Below are 19,313 nucleotides of genomic sequence, written 5' to 3' on the forward strand. Positions count from 1 at the left end.
TCTTTAGATTATGAGCACTGGGGTAAAATCTTGGCTCTATTGAAGTCACTGGCAAAGCTCCCGTTGACTTTAATGGAACCAGGATTTCATCATGAGGGCCTGAGCTAACAGCCATTAGTCAAGTCATGACTCCTGACTTCAGTGTATTTGGGATCAGGTGCTATGTGCCCATGTGTGAGCTGGCATTAATGAACAATGCATGTATTTAGTACACACAGACTAGACCAGACAGAGAATCAGCATTCTGGGGAATGAAAATTACACACAAACAGCTATTTCCAGTGAAGAGACCCATGTGGTAGCATATGAGTTGTGAGGCTTTTTCGTGTGTGTGCCATTTTTTTTAAATGAGGGCCCACCTACAAAAATCAGAATGAGAATTCTGCCTGGTTATCAAATGCATCTTCACTTCATCAGAGGAGTTAAAAATAAAAATAAGAGGCCAATAGGGGCAGGTGGTAGAGAGGGTGGTTGGTGATGTGTTTTTAAAGATTACTATTTATTATTATCTGAGGGCGGTGTTAACTTTGGGCATCTCTCTAACACTCACCAATGGAAAAAATGAGGCAGTCCAGTCTGAGATGGTTTGGTCACGTAAAGCACAGTCCTGACAATCAGGTGAGTAAAACAATCCAACAAATCAGGAGTGAAGGAAAAAGACACAGGCAGGCCCAGGATCCCATTGTGTTGAGGCACTACATAACAAAGAGATGGCCCCTGCCCTAAAGAGCTTACAATCTAAGTTTTTCTACCGATGTTAGTAAAAATCCATTTCTTTTTGAAGTGCTAGAGCTATATAATTTCAGTTCTTTATTAGAAATGGTCCTGAGGGGAAATCCCTAGACCTGACTAATCATAGGGTGAAACCCTGGCTCCACTGAGGTCTATGAGGCCAAGATTTAACCCATGAACTCTACTGGGTGAAATAGGATCCAGCTCTGAATCCTGTTGCTCAGGTCCCTGGCTACTGTCCATACAGAATATGCTCAGTTTTGGCCTAACTATATTTATTGCAAAGGAAAACTCATGGAATACTTCTATCCATTTTGTCATTCACAATGAAGAAGCTGTTGGTAGTACACAACTTACTGTTGTAAATAAAAACACACTGCTGCCCCCTTTTTAAATCCCAGCAGGTCCAAATCATTACATATAATGCATATTTTCAGTTAGGACATTACACTGCTATTTAATGCTTGTGACTGGTGTTATTTACCACAGACAGTGAAACATCAGGAACTTGGCAGTTGGGAATCTGTCTTTATAATGCATTAGGTGAAGCTGAATCATGATTTCATCTATTGAACATTGATATGATCTAGATAGAAAGAGATGAGAGGTATGAATAGAATCTTTCACTTAAATATGATCTATAACAGGGAATGCTACATAATCCATTCCCTTTCCATTGACTATTGCTGGCGTGCTTCAGAGTCCAGTAACGTAATGTTTCTAGATAGTTTTCATGTCTCACTCAGTGACTGCAGATTCATGAAGATACGCTGCAGTGAAGCCTGCATTCATTATAAGGCTGTCACATGTGCTTCCCCATTTCTCATATGTTACCGGGTCCACACGTGAAGCAGCTCACAAAGGGCCTGATGCCACAACCATTACTCATATGAGTAATCCTATTGTAATGAGTAGGAATTTCTCATCTGAGTAGGATTGGGCCCAGAGTGAATAAGCTGAATGTGCCTCAACTCCTTCATTAACTGCTAATGCCATTGATTTTCTTGGACACTTTACTCCCCAGGTACACTTTCACTGGTATTTACACTTTTGAATCATTGATAAAAATACTGGCAAGAGGATTTTGTATGACAGAATTCACCTTCCTTCGAGATCCATGGAATTGGCTGGATTTCAGTGTCATTATTATGGCGTAAGTAGCACTCCATTGTTCTTTTTCAAGAGCGTAACATGCAGTGTAACTACTTTTTGCCTGTCCTTTTTAATAACTGTTGTTCACCAGTGTACCAGCACAATACTTCAGCTACAACAAATCTCTATGGAATTGTTCCTGAGTGGTTCTAGAGCAGAGAACTTTTTCCTAAGTTCCAGTACAGATTTTGGCAGCTTGCTGGGTGATCTTTAGCAAGTTGTTTAACCTCTCTGTGCCTCAGTTTATCTATCTGTAAATTGGTTATAATAATATCTGGGTTTATGTGACTTAATTAATTCATGTTTGTGGGTGCTGTAAGATTCTTGGATGGAAAGTGTTATGAGAATGCAAGTGATGAAATACATAAATATATCTGTTTAGAGATAACTGCATTGCAATAAAAATTGAAATGCCTTCTCCTCTTTAATACTTCCATCCCTGACACAGGCCACAGAGGTAGCTCTGATATTATGACTGTCTCCCTCTTGTACACAGAAAATAGTAACTAGTATGCATAATCGGGATTGTTAACAATAAATAACACATTTTAATTAGTAGTTACCCAAAATAAAATAAAAATCCTGTAAAAATCTCACTCGACCCCCAATAACACACCAAAAGCCAGCAAGATAATAACACAATTAAAAAGGAAATAAGAAGTTATGAGCTTCTCCCTGAAAGATGCCCTTGCACTGCTCCGGCATATGTAAAGTGGGGAAGTGCTCAGGAATCTGTGGCCCACAATGAATGTTTTATTGAGAGTAGGTTAGAACAGAGCAAAGCTTTGGGATTTGCAATGCTCTCGGTCACCAAGCTAGACTGAGCTGACAAACTCCTTTCCTCCCCCTGTAACTTAACCAATACTTTTTCTGTGGGAACTGAGGTAAAACTCATTGTGTTTTTTGAAGCTAAACAGAAGCTTGTTGCATATACTGGGAACAAGGTCCTATCACTGCCTCCCATTCCATGCTTGAGTGCCCTCTCCATTGTAAGTCAGTCTATTTTGGGTTCTGGCAATGCAAAGAAGCTGGTGAGCAGAGGGATCTGTCTAGCCAAGAATATCTCTGGTCTGGGGGAGCTCTCAGCTGACACAGAGTCACTCATGTCTGACTCTGTGCCCACCTCACCATCCTGATTGAGTGTAGGCAGTGTGTGTGGTCAGAATGCGGTGAATTCCACCAATCCCCTGTGGAACGTGGATCCTTGAGACTGGGGCCTGTGCAGATCATCTCAGAAAGTCAGAACCCACCAGTCAGCTCCTTGATGCCCTCCCCCATCCTGCTCCAAGCAGATCTCAGTGTACAGGAGAATCTGGGCCATTGATTTCAGTGGAATTACACCAGCATAAACCTGGAGTGATGCCCTGGGGAATCAGCCCCAAACTCTATTTTGCAATATCGAATACACCATGTTTATTTTGTCAAAATATTATTTTCTCTCTTCCTCTCTCCTTCTCCATTCTTTCTCCCCTCTTGGTATCTCTGTATTTTCTTTTCTCTCCCTCCACCCTGACCTGTTTTCTGCTACATTTTTCTGCTGGTTTTTTCCCCATTGAATTTTTGTTCTCTCTGCCTTCTTTCTCCTCCTTTGTTTAAAGCCTCCTTCCAGCAGAATGCAAACATTGATATTTGAGCTGAAATCCTGAATCATCATATTTGAGTGGATCCAAAATTAGGTAAAATGTGTCCATCCATCCCCTGGTCCAGGCACAGCTATGGGACATTGAAGTTAGTTGCAAGAGTCTTACGGGGTCAGGTTTGGGATATAAGTTTCTATTAATATTGCTCAAAAGAACAATATTTAGAGGTGTAAAATAATTACCATTATTTTCTATAAAAATACTCCCATTGACTTCAGTGGTCTTTGGCTCAGATCTAGTATTAAGATGGCCAGATTCTGAGTTACTCTGAAATCAGCATCTGGACATGCCTATGATAAGCATTTAAAAATGGTGCCCTAAAGAAGAGGCCCTTTTGGGGACCAACCCCATGTTAAATGTCTTTTTGCATCAGTTTAAGTTAAATATGTTCCCTCTGTGGTGCTGTGTGTGATCCTTCTTTATTGCATTTAAAAGTAGAGTGGAATTATACCTAGGGGAGGAGTGGTACAATTCTGCCATCCCCTTCACAGGCACGGAATGTCAGCAAGTAGCAAAAGCAAGGCAGTGTAGTTCCATTGTCCGTGAGGTGGTGGGTGAGGTAAGGAGCTCATGCAGGAGTCTCCAACTCTGGCATATTGTGGAGCTGTGTTATTCAGCAGTTCCCTCTACCCTAGCAGACAAAGGACTTTTAGGATGGGTAAGAGTGGACCAAGAGAGAGTAACGGTAAGAATGCAGAGGCTGCCTAGCCTTGAGGCTGCAAAGTGGCTGTGCATCTGCTGCATGGCTGCTTCTCAGCTGAGCGGTGGGGGGTGATATTCTATTCTCATACTGCATCACAGAACTACTTGGACTAGGTGAAATTCACTCCTGTGCAGAGAGGGCCAGCACAAAACTTGTGCCCCACTTAGTTTACCTGGGACTTAAGCAGATCACAGGTCTTTGGTGGCTCTGGTGCACTAGGATGAATTTCACCCACTTGTGAAGAAACTAGAATTTAGCTCATCGAGCCTACAGGACTTTCCCTCTTTGTGATATTGTGCGTGCGTTTTAGTTCTTGCAGTGGTATGAAAATGATTTGGGGTCCAATTCTCCTGTCAGTGGCTTCGTAGCACCCACACAGAAGGTCTCATTGTTCTAGAGCAAGTGTAGAGATGCCATACTCCAGCAAGTGTAGAGATGCCATACTTCCTGTGCATTGTAAATGCAGTCCTTGGGTTTCCTAGGACACTTCTTGCTGGGGCAGAAACAAAGTCCAGGACAGGGAAGTTGCTGGCTGCAGCTACGCAGAGTAGTAGAAAGTTTCGTTACCTCATATCTGTATATAGTGCCTGCTCATAATAAAGATTTATCTTGAAACTGGTCTGCTTGTCAGTTAGATACTACACCCTTTGGCAAGAGAATAGGCCCCAGTATTTTGTTCCTAGGCTGTCTGCCAAATTACTGTCCAAATGATTTTTTTTAATCACTTAAGGCCCCCTAAAATAGAGGGTCTGCAGTGAAAAACACACACAGATGAAACAAAATTATTTCAATAACCAGATGCTTCAGAATCAGCTTATACGCCTGTTGGTGCCTATTTTAAGCCATTTCATATTAACATATTTTAATCAAATGTGTTTTTGACAGAATTGAGGGGTTCAGTTATTGAGTAGGGCTGGAATGGAATAGAAACAATCGTATTCTTCTCTAGTAGGAAACAGTTCTTCAGGCACTCAAGTAGCAGTGAGAGAGTTAAAATTGATTGCAAGATAATCTGAATGTTATGAATCTTGTTTTCCAGGTATATTTAACAGCAGACATTGAGAAGCTTTGAATATTGGGCTCTATTCTGACATGATTTGTACCTTACATGAATGCAATTTGCAAATCATTAAAACCAGAATTGTACTGAATCTCAGGTAGCTCTACAGTCTTGTTTGCTTATAGTTGGTGTGATATTATTGGTAGTTCGCCTATGCACCTGGAAGCATGAGCAGTGAATAGTGTGTGAGGATTCGTAACGGGATAGGGAGTGCTGAAATGTGCAAGGTTTTATCCCACACAAATTCATGGGTGTAAAGCTTTGATGTGCTCAGACAATAAGTATAATGTTGGTCTGAGTTAACTGAACAGTTATCAGGAGATAAAAGTTCTTTTGTTAGCACATGTTATTGTACAAGTCCTATAGTTTCTTTTAGAGTTATTGGGTCATTACTGTGAAATTACAGTATCTCCCCTCCTGAGCATATAATAGAACTAGTTGTATAGGTCATAGATACAGACAGCATCTTTTAGTTCAATAGAACAATAAGCATGGCAGAATGTACACAGGGTCTGTTTTCCATATTGTACGGGAGCATACAATATACAGTACTACACTCGCTGTGCACTCGCTGGGCTTGCTCTTCAGTTTTTAAATGCCATACTGGGAACAAAAGGCAATATCACTTGTATCATTTGGTTATATGCTCATCTACAGATTATTAATATGCTTTTACAAATCTGCAGTGAGCAAAACCACATCCACGTGCCATAGATCACTTATAATTTCTGGACATTTGGGGATCTGAATTACATACAGCTAGAATGAAATTCAGACAAATGTGGAGGCTCTACCATTGGGGATGGAATAGAAGCTGCTGAAGGAAGTTTTCACACCCCCTCCTGCTGCAGAAGGGGGTTTTGGTGTTAGCCCTCATTTGACTGGAATAGAGAGCTATTGAGGGTGGGCTAATGGAGGAACTACTGATAAGGCAAATCTGTTTGCTCAAACTCTCCCATGAGACTCTGGAGAAGAGAACCAGTGTTGCTGTTGCAGGTCATAATCTGGATTAGCAGATGTGGAGAGGCTGCTCTGTAACCCCTCCAGAGGTATCTGCACAAAACCCAGTGAGCTTCATCCTTGAAACACAAATTCCATTGGATAGAGGATCTGCGGGAACTAAAATTTGCAAATATAATTTCCCATAATCATGCTAGAACCCAAGAGGTTAGAAGGTGAGATGGTGGACAGGCTGCATACACTACACTAGGTTGGAGGAAATAACTTGTGAAACAGCCCCAAATCAGATTTCTCCAATTAGTTACCCTAGTAGTAGCATTTACACTCACATTTTACCTCACTTTGCATGAGTATCAGTGACAACATGATGTGCAAGGCTGTAGAGTGTCAGGACCAGTATTTTTTATGAGAAATGCATTACTATGGGATTGAAAGTATAGTCCTCACTTAAAATTGGTCTTCTGCAATTTCAGGCAATAAATAACTACTTTTCTCATCATCTCTCAGGGCTCATATCAGTTATGCAATGTACCAAAGCAATATATGAGAAATAATCCCCTGGAATTATTTACGTTGATATTTTCTCTTGTATTATATGTGATTGATTTAATCTGTTATGTCAGTATTACAGGGAATATTGTAGACTTAATTTTTAAAACTACTATAGGAAATTTATTTTCCTCGTTTTTTTTTTAAGTTTTCAGTAATTCCTGAGGGGGTTAAATCTGAAACATGATGGTATAATGTGTATAATATGCACTGCTGAGCACTGTTAAAACCAACTCCTATGTATAGTTTTAAAGAAAGCTGTGCCTGGTTCGTAAGATTTATGATGTAGGGAACATTTAGCATCTTGTGCGATATGATATACTCAGGAAGAATGGCAAATAAGAACATCCTTATAAAGTGGGTGTACTCTTCATTCAGATGCATTCATTCTTACAAGTGAATGCCCTGTTCATTCAATCCAATAGCACACTCTACTGTATAATTCCAAATAACTGTGATTTAATTCTACAGGTATGTAGGAGAATTTGTGAAACTAGTCAGTGTTACACCTCTTCGGACTTTCAGGGTATTGAGAGCTTTTAAAACTATTTCAGTAATCCCAGGTAAGAAGCCCTGATCCTTGCATATTGGCGCTCAGCTACAAGTGATTCTCTCTCTGTCTCTCCTTGTCCCCTTGACTGTTGTTTTTTGCTGGCGTTTTGTCATTGTCTGTGTGTGACTTTCCCTTGTTACAGATACATAACTGAATTTGTGGACCTGGGCAATGTCTCAGCCTTACGAACGTTCAGAGTACTTCGGGCGCTGAAAACAATCTCAGTCATTTCAGGTGAAAATCAGGTTAAACACTCAGGCTGCAGTTAAAGCCTACATGCCATTTCCAGTAGCAAATACAGTGAATAGAAATGACTTAATATAATAGATACTGATTGGGAATGGATGAATGTAGGGAATGTGACCTGTCAATAGAAGACGTTTTTCATATGTTTTTCAATACTGCTTTGTGGGCAAAATGAATCACAATTGTTTCCAAAATGACAAAGCTCACTAAAACGAGTACTACTGTATAATAAGCTTTTCTATGCAGTGCATCGTTAATCATATCCGTAAGGTACTCATTCATGAACCATATGAAAATGGCAATGAAGCTCCATTAACATCTTCAGATTTTTATATTAAAAATGAAAGAATAAATGATGCCCTCAGATATATTTATTAGAACTTCCAAGTGCCTTTGCAGACAAGTCAAAGTTTGTGCTAAAAACTGAACTCATTTTATGGCTAGAAACATAGATGCCTTAATTCTTCTGGTGCTGTCTTGCTTATATTGGATAGCAACCTTGACTGAAATTCTGGTCCTGTTAAAGTCAGTGTGAATTTTGGCATTGACTTCAGTGGAGACAGGATCTCTCCCAATTGATATTTCACATTTTCAATGAAACAATCCCAAAGAGAGTCAGTGTTTTGACACAGTTCCATTAGTGAATTAACCCCTTTTCCCATAGCGTTGTTTTAATCAAAAACTCTTTGATCCTATTTTTAGCTGTTATTACTTACTGTGATTAATAATAGTTTCAAATTAGTGATTTATTCAGAGATGAGCCCATTTCAGAGCTAGCTCCATGGAAATACATTCTTGCCAAGTGTTATCTATGGGCAGGTCTCATTCAGCCTCAGTGTTTAAAATATACAACCTGCATGGCAAGGTAGAGAAGATCGCAAAAACCGTGCATGGTAGATCCTGTTGATGATTATCCTGAACAGATGTTGGCAATTACATGTTTAAATATATTTGAAAAATTAAGAAGACTGCTCAAAATCAAGCACAGTCATTTAAGTGTAGTGAAATTTTTCAACCCAGGAGACTGTAAACACTTGCACTATGACACTAAAATCAAAATAAATGACCTAGATTAAGTATGTGTGGTCATGCATGTTATCAGCTGTGATAACCAACAGCCACATAGAGCTTCAAATGTAGGCATAAATACTGTGGTTGGGATGCACACATTTTAAGAACACACCTTGTACAATTAGAGCCAGATTCTGCAAATCTTATGCATGGTGAGTAGTGCCTAACTCCAGTCTTAGTGTCATTAAAGTCAGTGGAGCTACTTGCAAAGTAAGCTAATACTCAGTGTGAGGAAAGGTGGTGGCCTTCATTGAGTAGTTTAAGAGGTCTGAGTCTTCTGAAAACCTGTAGCATTTCTGTTTTGTATTTTATTTGTCATCCTAGACAAATAAAACAAGCCGAAAAGCTTTTACATCTTTTACAATTAAGGTGTTCACTGTGAAAATGTTTCTGCTGGGGAAAGCCGTGGTTTAACTGCAAGCCGAGCTCCATGGTTTACAGATCACATAAGGCTGTAATAGCTAAGCAAAAAAAACCCAAACAACAACAAAAAAACCTAACAACAAAAGAGCTCTCTCTCTTTTGCCAGTAATTTGAAGACTAACCTGGAGGGACAGTCATCACCACAGGATGCCTTTCAGTTTCCATCTTGTCTTCAATCCTGAACCTCTTCAGAGCACAGCCTACCAATTTTGCTGAGCTATGTGTGATAATTCTATGTCTTAAGAAATCAGAAAGTGAGCTGAAGCTTGTTTGGACTTCAGACAATAAATAGAATCTATTTTGTAATGAGAAGAGGGAGAGTACAAGATATTATTTAAAATACACCCAAACCTGTCTGTATTATTAAATACCTGATTGAGCCATTTGTTGGTGAAAGAAGATATCATATATAATTTATTAGTGCAATATGCAGTAACACATGTTCTCTCTTTTCGTCCTTTGGATGTAGATTCAGCTAACTTTCTTATAACTATTTTAATATCATGATACTAGGGGCCGAATACTTTGCTGACATAACTCCATGGAGTTTTTCCAGCTGGGAATTTGGCCCTTGGATTTTACCATCAAGATTACCTGTGTTTGAGCATGTAAAATTACATGAATAGAGAGATATGAATGATTGGGCATCTATTTAATTGCTAGTAAAACAGAGATGCATGAGTGCTCTCGTGCTAGTAGATAATTTCAGGTGAGTTATCCTTTTTAAAGAAATATTTAGGTATTCTTAGAAGTCTATTTTGGAGCTCAGTTTGGGTCTTTAATAATAATATAGGATTTTGCTGAGATGAAATATTACCATACAGTTGATTTTAAAATGAAAAATGATGAAAAGTAATATCTTAAATGCCATTCTTGGGCTGCATTGTATTTTTGATGCCTTTGTTATTTCTCAGATAAGGAGGGTGATTGCTGGAATTCACTCTCTTTTGCAAAGACCTGAGGTGATTTCCAATCGCATTTTAGCATCATCTGGTTATTTATTAACGGAAATACCTGAAGTTTGTGAGCTTGGGGAAATTGCTTTCCTGAAATAATAGACCAGATCCTAAGCTGATATAAGGCTTCCACCCAGCAAAGTGCTCAGGGGCTGATTTTCAAAAATACTCAGCATTAGCTTAACTCTGCTTTACTGAAACAATGACAGTTTTACCATTGACTTCAGTGGGAGCAGTTAATTTAATGCTTAGTGCTATTGAAAATCACACCCTTAAGTATGTGCCTAACTGGAGTAGACCCACTGAAGTCAAAGGATCCACTGAGTTAAATCATCTTTTCATTAGATTCCAGTAATATTATGCCATTTACATTTACACTAGCTGAGAATCTGGCCCAATCTGTCTACATTAAATAAATTCAAGTGCCATTTAAAAAAAAATCCCTTGTCTCTGATTTCCTCATATATATCCATCAACTTCAGTTGCTTCACTTTGGAATAAAGCCCCTTAATGTAGGTGATTTTATTTATTAATTAGAACTTTGAATATCACTTATAGTCATGGCAACTAGACATTGTCCATTTAATTTTAAAATTTAATCCTAAAATTCTTGAGCCAGCCCACTGGGCAACTCAATAACACCCATCAATGCCCCATGTTGGACCTGACCTAAATCTCACTGAAGTCAATGGAAATCTTTCCATCAACTGCAGTGGACTTCATATCATGCACTTTATGTGCAGAGAAATCCCTCCAGTCATTGATGATAACTAATAAATAAAATAAATTAAACATATTCATTGAAAATGGCCAATCTCAGGCTGTGGTACACTGTCAGCAGGAGCAAGCTTCATTAGCAGGAACCCTCAGCTACAGAGGATGAACAGCAGAGCCTTCAGTACAAACACTGCCAACAGGAGCATCTCAGCTTCAATGATGAGATGTGAGGGAGAAGTGGTGTCAGGTCTTTGGGGCCTGATCCAGCTCCCATTGAAGTTAGCATGAGTCTTTCATTGACTTTGGGAATTGGAAAGGGTCCTTAAATACTGTAAATAACACTTTAGTTATCATTCGGAACTGAATTTATAGGCAGAGCTCAGAGCACAAGTCTTCAGACCTTATGCATGAAATTTACCTATGTGTGGAGTGACAGCAAAAGACCCTAAGCACCACTTAAATCCCACTTATGTCCCATTTAAGCCCCACTTTAAAGACATGTTACAGGAGGTCTTGTTTTGGCCCTCTCCATAACGCTGAATTTCATCTTTGTAGTAGCAACATACTCCACTCAAGAAGCAGGCAGCCAGTGGGAAGCTCCTGGAGGGCAGCAATCAAACTTGGAGGTGGCAAACACACGTTACATGTTAATGTCTTTATATAAGATAAGCCTGGAAAATAATCATACTCTTCTCATTGAGAGATGATCTGCAGAAACTCTGACAGTCCTATACATTTTCCAAGGTAAAAAAAACCTGTTAACTGCAGTGTGTGTCTGTGGCTAATAACGTAATACACTCATTGGAGTGTGTTCTTTTCTTGCTACATACACGTAACTCAAAGAGACAGTAATGACAACTATGCATATCTCAGGAGATGAGAATAGACGAAGTGATAGCAATCATCATGCAAGTCACACTCGGTGGTTTTGTTTTTCTTTTTGTTTCTTTTTCCCGGAATATGCATGAAAGTGTCTGATGTACAGTAAGTGATTGCCAACATCTGGTATAGATGACATACTCAATAATGCTAATAATCTATTAAATTTCATAGGAGGAATAGATGGTTTTCGGGGATGTGACTGTTTTTCACTGTTTGGTGTTGCTTGCATTTTTTATGGTTTGCAATTTGCTTTTGAATACTTATTATTTCATTAATCTCTGGTGATGTTCTAATGTGTTAACCTCTACTACTATTAATAGTAATGTTTTGGGCCAAATCCAGCTTGTTTACTTCCTCTATCTAGGTACACCATAGCATCTGAACTTAGTGGCTCTACCCATATGAGAAAGAAAAACAGGATTTGGCCATAAAAGTATGGAAAGAATTTAGTCATTCAGAAGAATATTTAATTAATTAATCTGTAAGGACCTGATCCAAAGTGTGAAATTAATGTGAATTGACTACTGACTTCAATGAGTTTTGGATCAGGCCTTAAGACTTTCTGCTGCATGCTGCCGAGTTTGGTGCTTGACCTGCAAGAGTTAAATAAATGCCTTTAATGCTCTATAAATAGTATATTCTATTAAGTTGTACTGCAGTGTTCTCATTGGCATTATTTCAAAGGAGGATTAGTTCCATAGAAGATTTAATAGTGATCTAAATTTGAATACATCTAGCAATTACCTTTTTAGAAAAAACAAAGAAAACAGGGAGAAAGGGAAATGCAAAGCACCTGCAGCAAGGTTCTGAGTGCCCTCAATTCCTATTGACACAGCTCTCATAGCACCAGTACATAGCGTTTTGGCTAGTGGTGACTTAAATAGTGATGCACACGCCAAGTGACTATGAGAATGACAGTTACTTTTCTGGCCACATCTTGATTTTGTAAGATGTGACAAAAATACAGTGATCTTGCCAGAAATATTCCGCGTTCCCTTATGGCTTTACCCAGTACAATACACCAGTAATAGTGAAATGAGTAATTTATTTTTAATCAATAGTTATAATTTTATTACTAAGGCACTTTCCACTAAATTGCTCATAGTCGTGTAAGTTCTAAAAAAAACCCATGAATAAATAAAATGAAAAACCTCCTAAAATGGAGTTCCCTGGTCTCTGCACAGATTAAACATATAAAACGAACACTGGAGGATAATCGTTCCATTTTAAAACCGTAGTAACTAAACTGATAGAGTAAGTTTCAGAAATTAACCTTAACATTAACAGCAGTGGGTCCTGAAATTGCAAACCTTTCCTCATGTTGTATATAATCTTACCTGTGTAAATAAGTATTCTCAGGGTTGGGTCCTAATATTGTCCTTGCTCATGCAAGGAGTTCCATTCTTCTTTCTCATGTGAGTAAGGGTTTGCAGATTCAAGTCTCTAATTGGCACGTAGTGGTTGGGATATACACCACACTAAATTTCTGTTTGAGATACCTTGTGATGTGCCAAAAGATATCAAGGCATCTGGCAAGTTAACTAGTGTTATCACTAAACTAAAGTAATACAGATGGAAACTCTGAGTTTGAATTCATATTAATAAAGTGGATGTCCTGCAGGACTTTCACATGGATTACTGAGGGGAAAGTGTATGGGATCAGATTTTCTGGGTTAGCTCTAGAGTTAGAGCTCCCCTCTAAAATCCAATTCTTAGTTGTACATCCCAAGTTTGAGCAGCTACAAAAAGGCAAATGGCAGTATATGTAAAGAGCGGCCAGTGATGAAAGCTCAAACAAAGCATGTTGGTGAGTTAGATAGAAAACAATTAGAAAAACTGCTCTAATGTATTTACAACTGATTTTCCTCACTGGTTGTTTTGCTACTGTTCAATTTAAAACCATTAACAGGCTGATCCTGTTTTTCTTTATACCCACTCTGCTCCATGGACTTGTGTGAGAATGTTGCCTGAAGAAAACCCACAGATTTGGGCTGTAACCAAACATTTTGTAGATCTGCAGAAAGGGAGAATACATTCTCGCATTGGGAGACCTACTGATTCTTGATTTGTTAATCTGGCCCCAAATGAACATTATCAGAAGAGCTTCACTTCCATTTAGGCACCAAAGTAAGTGGCCAGATTTCCAGAAGAGCTCAGAGCACTCAAAAATCTGGTTCTTATGTAGGAGCCTAAATAAAAGGGGAGCACTTTTGAAAACGGCTGTGTTGTGGGTGCTGAGCACTTGAAACTCTGGCCCTGAGCTCTTTTGAAAATCTGCTCTTGGATAGTGTTTGTTCTACACAACTTTTTTTTTCTTTTAAGCCAGTGTGCAGAGGGGCAAATGTTGCAGCCCTTTCTGTCCCACGATGGCACAAACTGGCTTGGCATGGGGATCCAGAGAGGTTGGGAGGGAAACATGGCCTTCCTACAGCCTAGTAGTTCAGTATGTAGTGGCTGCATGGCCATTCCACTTCCATTAATACACTTAATGGCCTATGTTAACAGTTATACCCTGCACAGGAGTGTAATTTGTTTACGCTTGTGGATCTATGTACTGCAAGATCCATTGGCCATGCTGAGATTTCAACCAGCTTTAGAAACAGCAATTTCCTTTTGTTTGTGAAACAAGTTTGAAGAGAGAACAAAAAAATGTTTTGCTTTCTTACAAACCCTTGTGTGTTTTCTTTTTTGCTTTGGTTTTTTTTAAAGCATTTATTTTTATTTTTTTTATTATTTTTTTTTGCCCATATAGCTCTAATCTAACTTTCATGACTGGTTAGTGCTATGGGTTGAAATTCCTGGGAATCAAGCCCTAATATGTATGATGATGTTCAGTGGGCAGGTCAACTCATTATGAATATGTCCCATTAAAAAAAAGTCACCTGCTTTCTTTTGCATTTGTTTTCTTTTAACTTAATTCCTTTTAATGCTACCATATTAGTGTTATTAAGGACCAGAAGCATTAGTTACTGGTAACTGAATATTCATTAAAAATGAATGTTAATTAAAAAACATAGCTGCTACTGGCATGCAATTGCTTTGGAAGTCCTGCTAGATATTTATGATGAATAAGAGGGCTTTTAAAAAGGAATAAATCTTCCTTGGTGCTGTTTACATAATGTAGCATTCAAATATCTCCATATTTGATCTCACACTAAGGTTCACATTCACCTCATTTTATACAAACCGGTTGAAGTTAATGGGACTATTTGCCTGAGTAAGGCAAGCAGGATTTGGCCTTATTACATAAAGTGTTCAGACATAAAGCAGTACACACATGCTTCTTCATGTGATCACAAGTGATAAAATTTCAAAAGTTCCTAGTGACCTAGACTCTGAAATCCAATTTTCAAAAGTCTGTGGGACTTAGGCTCTAATCACTTAGGTACTTTTGAAACTTAGAGCATGCTGTTGACAAATCAGTTACCTAAATCTTTAATATGTTTACTCTTACATAGAATATGCACTTGAAATATTACATACCATCTATGCAGTTTTATTTTATATATGATCAGTTTTATGTTTCACTCCTGGCCTTTTAGTTCAAATATGTTTCTCTTTGTTTTTAATAGCTTTTTCATTTAAAAATTTCATTTAAAAATAATAGGTAGAACAAACATAAATAGGAAGAAATTTGTCCAAAATATTAGGCCCAAACTACGTTTTCAGATTAATCACTTCTGCCTGTTTGTGCCATCAGGTTCCAAATATGTAATATAGACCCTTTGATTAGGCACTGTAGCTTCTGTGCAGAGTTTCAGCTCTCAAAAGGAATTAACTACACCTTTGTTCCTGCTTCTAAGTCTATAAACTCTTGGCTTTTATCTCCCTAGGACTGAAGACCATCGTAGGTGCACTGATCCAGTCTGTTAAGAAACTTGCTGATGTGATGATCCTGACCGTTTTCTGCTTGAGTGTCTTTGCCCTTATAGGCCTCCAGCTCTTTATGGGCAATTTGAGACATAAGTGTGTCAGGAACTACACCGAATTTAACTCTACCAATGGCACATCTTATTCAGGCATTCAGAAGTGGAATTCCTTGGATGATTTTCTTAATGATCCAGGTAAACTCTTCTCTTTAACCTTTTAAGTTAGTTATCTGTCTCTTTGCATTATGATAATAAAAACCTATGTACAAACCAATTACTGCCAAAAATACGGATGGACCGAATTCCTCTCCCAGAAGAATGGGCCAGTGGTTTGGGAAGCTCCAGATGTGCCACCATATTTTTACTGCATTGTTGGAAGCAGTGCTACCAGTTGGCACTTAGTAGGCTCATGTGATAATGACTGAAACATTTATTGCAGTTTTCAGAGTAGCAGGCATGTTAGTCTGTATCAGCAAGGTGCCACAAGTACTCCTGTTCTTTTTACTCATTGCAGTGTTGCCATTTGTTGAGACTTTTTTATTTTTTGAGTCTTACAAAATTTGATATTCTTAAAGCCCCTGTCAGGTGATTATATGAAATTCTCACCTTTTTTACTCTTTTTTTTTCTTTTTGTTAATCTAAGTTTCTAGCTCTCATAGTTAGTGGGAAAAGCTTGAAAATGTGACTCCTAAAGACTCAAAAGCCAAAAGGCAAATAAAATGAATGCAACCTTTTATTAATGTTAAAAATCTCATGATTTGGGGAGATTTAACTCCCTATATGGAGTTGGCAGTATTGCATTATCTGGTGCTGTGATCACATTACCAGAAGGTTTGCTTTCTATGTCAGAGCATTTCTAAACAATCTACAGGCTGCTTTTCTTTGAATTACAAGTAAAAATATGTTAACACAACTCCTGTATTAAAATTTTAAAAATTGCCTTTCATGTAAATAAACTTCATAGTCAGAATGAATGACTCTGCTATTGGCAAAAGGCCTGATCCAAAGCCCATGGAAGTCAATAGAAGATTCTCATCAATTTCAGTGAGCATTGGTTCAAGCCCTAAATAATTTAATGATGCTGCTGAGGAAAGGTAAATAATAGCAGCATGACAGATGTGACTCATGGCTAATGTACGAAAGGTGAAATCTGTGAGTATTTTGTTACTTTATTTATTTTGAGAGAAAGGACACTCCAGTGGTTATTTTGAGAGGAAGGGCACCCTAGTGATTAGGACACTAGCCTGCAATTCAGGAGATTTGAGTTCAGTTCTCTGCTCCACCACAGACTTCTTGTGTGACCTGGGGTAAATCACAGAATCATAGAATATCAGGGTTGGAAGGGACCTCAAAGGGTCACCCCTGCTCAAACCCCCTGCTCAAAGCAGGACCAATCCCCAGCTAAGTCATCCCAGCCAAGGCTTGTCAAGCCTGAACTTAAAAACCTCTAAGGAAGGAGATTCCACCACCTCCCTAGGTATCCCATTCCAGTGCTTCACCACCCTCCTAGTGAAAAAGTTTTTCCTAATAGCCAACCTAAACCTCCCCCACTGCAACTTGAGACCATTGCTCCTTGTTCTGTCATCCGCTACCACTGAAAACAGTCTAGATCCATCCTCTTTGGAACCCCCTTTCAGCTAGTTGAAAGCAGCTATCAAATCCCCCCTTATTATTCTCTTCTACAGACTAAACAATCCCCAGTCCCTCAGCCTCTCTTCATAAGTCATGTGCTCCAGCCCCCTAATCGTATTTGTTCCCCTCTCCAGTACTCTTTCCAATTTTTCCACATCCTTCTTGTAATGTGGGGCCCAAAACTGGACACAGTACTCCAGGTGAGGCCTCACCAATGTCGAATAGAGGGGAACGATCACGTCCCTCGATCTGCTGGCAGTGCCCCTATTTATACAGCCCAAAATGCCGTTAAACTTCTTGGCAGCAAGTGAACACTGTTGACTCATCTCCAGCTTCTCATCCACTGTAACCCTAGGTCCTTTCTGCAGAACTGCTGCCTAGACATTCGGTCCCTAGTCTCTAGCAGTGTATGGGATTCTTCCTTCCTAAGTGCAGGACTCTGCACTTGTCCTTGTTGAACCTCATCAGATTTCTTTTTGCCCAATCCTCTAATTTGTCTAGATCCCTCTGTATCCTATCCCTACCCTCCAGCGTATCTACCACTCCTCCCAGTTTAGTGTCATCTGCAAACTTGCTGAGGGTGCAGTCCACACCATCCTCCAGATCATTAATGAAGATATTGAACAAAACTGGGCCCAGGATCAACCCTGGGGCACTCTGCTTGATACTGGCTGCCAGCTAGACATGGAGCCATTGATCACTAGCCGTTGAGCCCGATGATCTAGCCAGCTTTCTATCCACCTTATAGTCCATTCATCCAGCCCATACTTCTTTAACTTGCTGGCAAGAATACAGTGGGAGACCATATCAAAAGCGTTGCTAAAGTCAAGGAATAGCACGTCCACTACTTTCCCCTCATACACAGAGCCAGTTGTTTCATCATAGAAGACAATTAGGTTAGTCAGACATGACTTGACCTTGGTGAATCCATGCTGACTGTTCCTGATCATTTTCCTCTCCTCTAAGTGCTTTCAGAATTGATTCCTTGGGGACCTGTTCCATGATTTTTCCAGGGACTGAGATGAGGCCCGACTGGCCTGTAGTTCCCTGGATCCTCCTTCTTCACTTTTTTAAAGATGGGCACTACATTAGCCTTTTTCCAGTTATCCAGGACCTTCCCCGATCACCATGAGTTTTCAAAGATTATGGCCAATTGCTCTACAATCACATCCGCCAACTCCTTCAGCACCCTCAGATGCAGTGCATCTGGCCCCAGGGACTGGTGCTTGTCCAGCTTTTCTAAATAGTCCTGAACCACTTCTTTCTCCACACAGGGCTGGTCATCTCCTCCGCATGCTGTGCTGCCCAGTGCAGTAGTCTGGGAACTGACCTTGTTCATGAAGACGGAGGCAAAAAAAGCATTGAGTACATAGCTTTTTCACATCCTCTATCACTAGGTTGCCTCCCTCTTTCAGCAAGGGGCTCACACTTTCCTTGACTTTCTTCTCGTTGCTAACATACCTGAAGAAACCCTTCTGGTTACTCTTATCATCTCTTGCTAGCTGCAACTCCAAGTGTGATTTGGCCTTCCTGATTTCACTCTTGCATGCCTGAGCAATATTTTTATACTCCTCCCTGGTCATTTATCCAGTCTTCTACTTCTTGTAAGCTTCTTTTTAGTGTTTAAGATCAGCAAGGATTTCACTGTTAAGCCAAGCTGGTCACCTGCCATATTTTACTATTGTTTCTACACTCAGGATGGTTTGTTCCTGCAACCTCAATAAAGATTCTTTAAAATACAGTGAGCTCTCCTGAACTCCTTTCCGTCTCCTATTATTCTCCCAGGGGATCCTGCCCATCAGTTCCCCACAGGAGTCAAAGCCTGCTTTTCTGAAGTCCAAGGTCCATATTCAGCTGCTCTCCCTTCTTCCTTCCTTGTGTCAGGATCCTGAACTTGACCATCTGATGGTCACTGCCTCCCAGGTTCCCATCCACTTTTGCTTCACCTACTAATTCTCCCCTGTTTGTGAGCAGCAGATCAAGAAGAGCTCTGCCCCTAATTGGTTCCTCTAGCACTTGCACCAGGAAATTGTCCCCTACACTTTCCAAAAACTTCTTGGATTGTCTGTGCACCGCTGTATTGCTCTCCCAGCAGATATCAGGGTGATTGAAGTCTCCCATGAGAACCAGGGCCTGTGATGTAGTAACTTCTGTTAGTTGCTGGAAGA

General features: G+C 39.6%; 1 protein-coding gene across 4 annotated transcripts in view; it reads left to right on the forward strand.

Annotated features, from left to right (window-relative positions):
* LOC115645407 (sodium channel protein type 5 subunit alpha-like) overlaps positions 1–19,313 on the forward strand; it is a 382,036-nt gene that overhangs the window by 86,239 nt on the left and 276,484 nt on the right. For all 4 annotated transcript variants that reach the window (XM_030550011.1, XM_030550007.1, XM_030550010.1 and 1 more), the window contains exons 5-7: positions 1,757–1,885; positions 7,492–7,583; positions 15,478–15,708. In XM_030550011.1, coding sequence (XP_030405871.1) covers positions 1,757–1,885; positions 7,492–7,583; positions 15,478–15,708 — 452 coding nt within the window. The remainder of the gene's footprint in view (positions 1–1,756; positions 1,886–7,491; positions 7,584–15,477; positions 15,709–19,313) is intronic.

Source organism: Gopherus evgoodei, chromosome 2 (genome assembly GCF_007399415.2).
Source record: "Gopherus evgoodei ecotype Sinaloan lineage chromosome 2, rGopEvg1_v1.p, whole genome shotgun sequence".
Lineage (NCBI taxonomy): Eukaryota > Metazoa > Chordata > Testudines > Testudinidae > Gopherus > Gopherus evgoodei.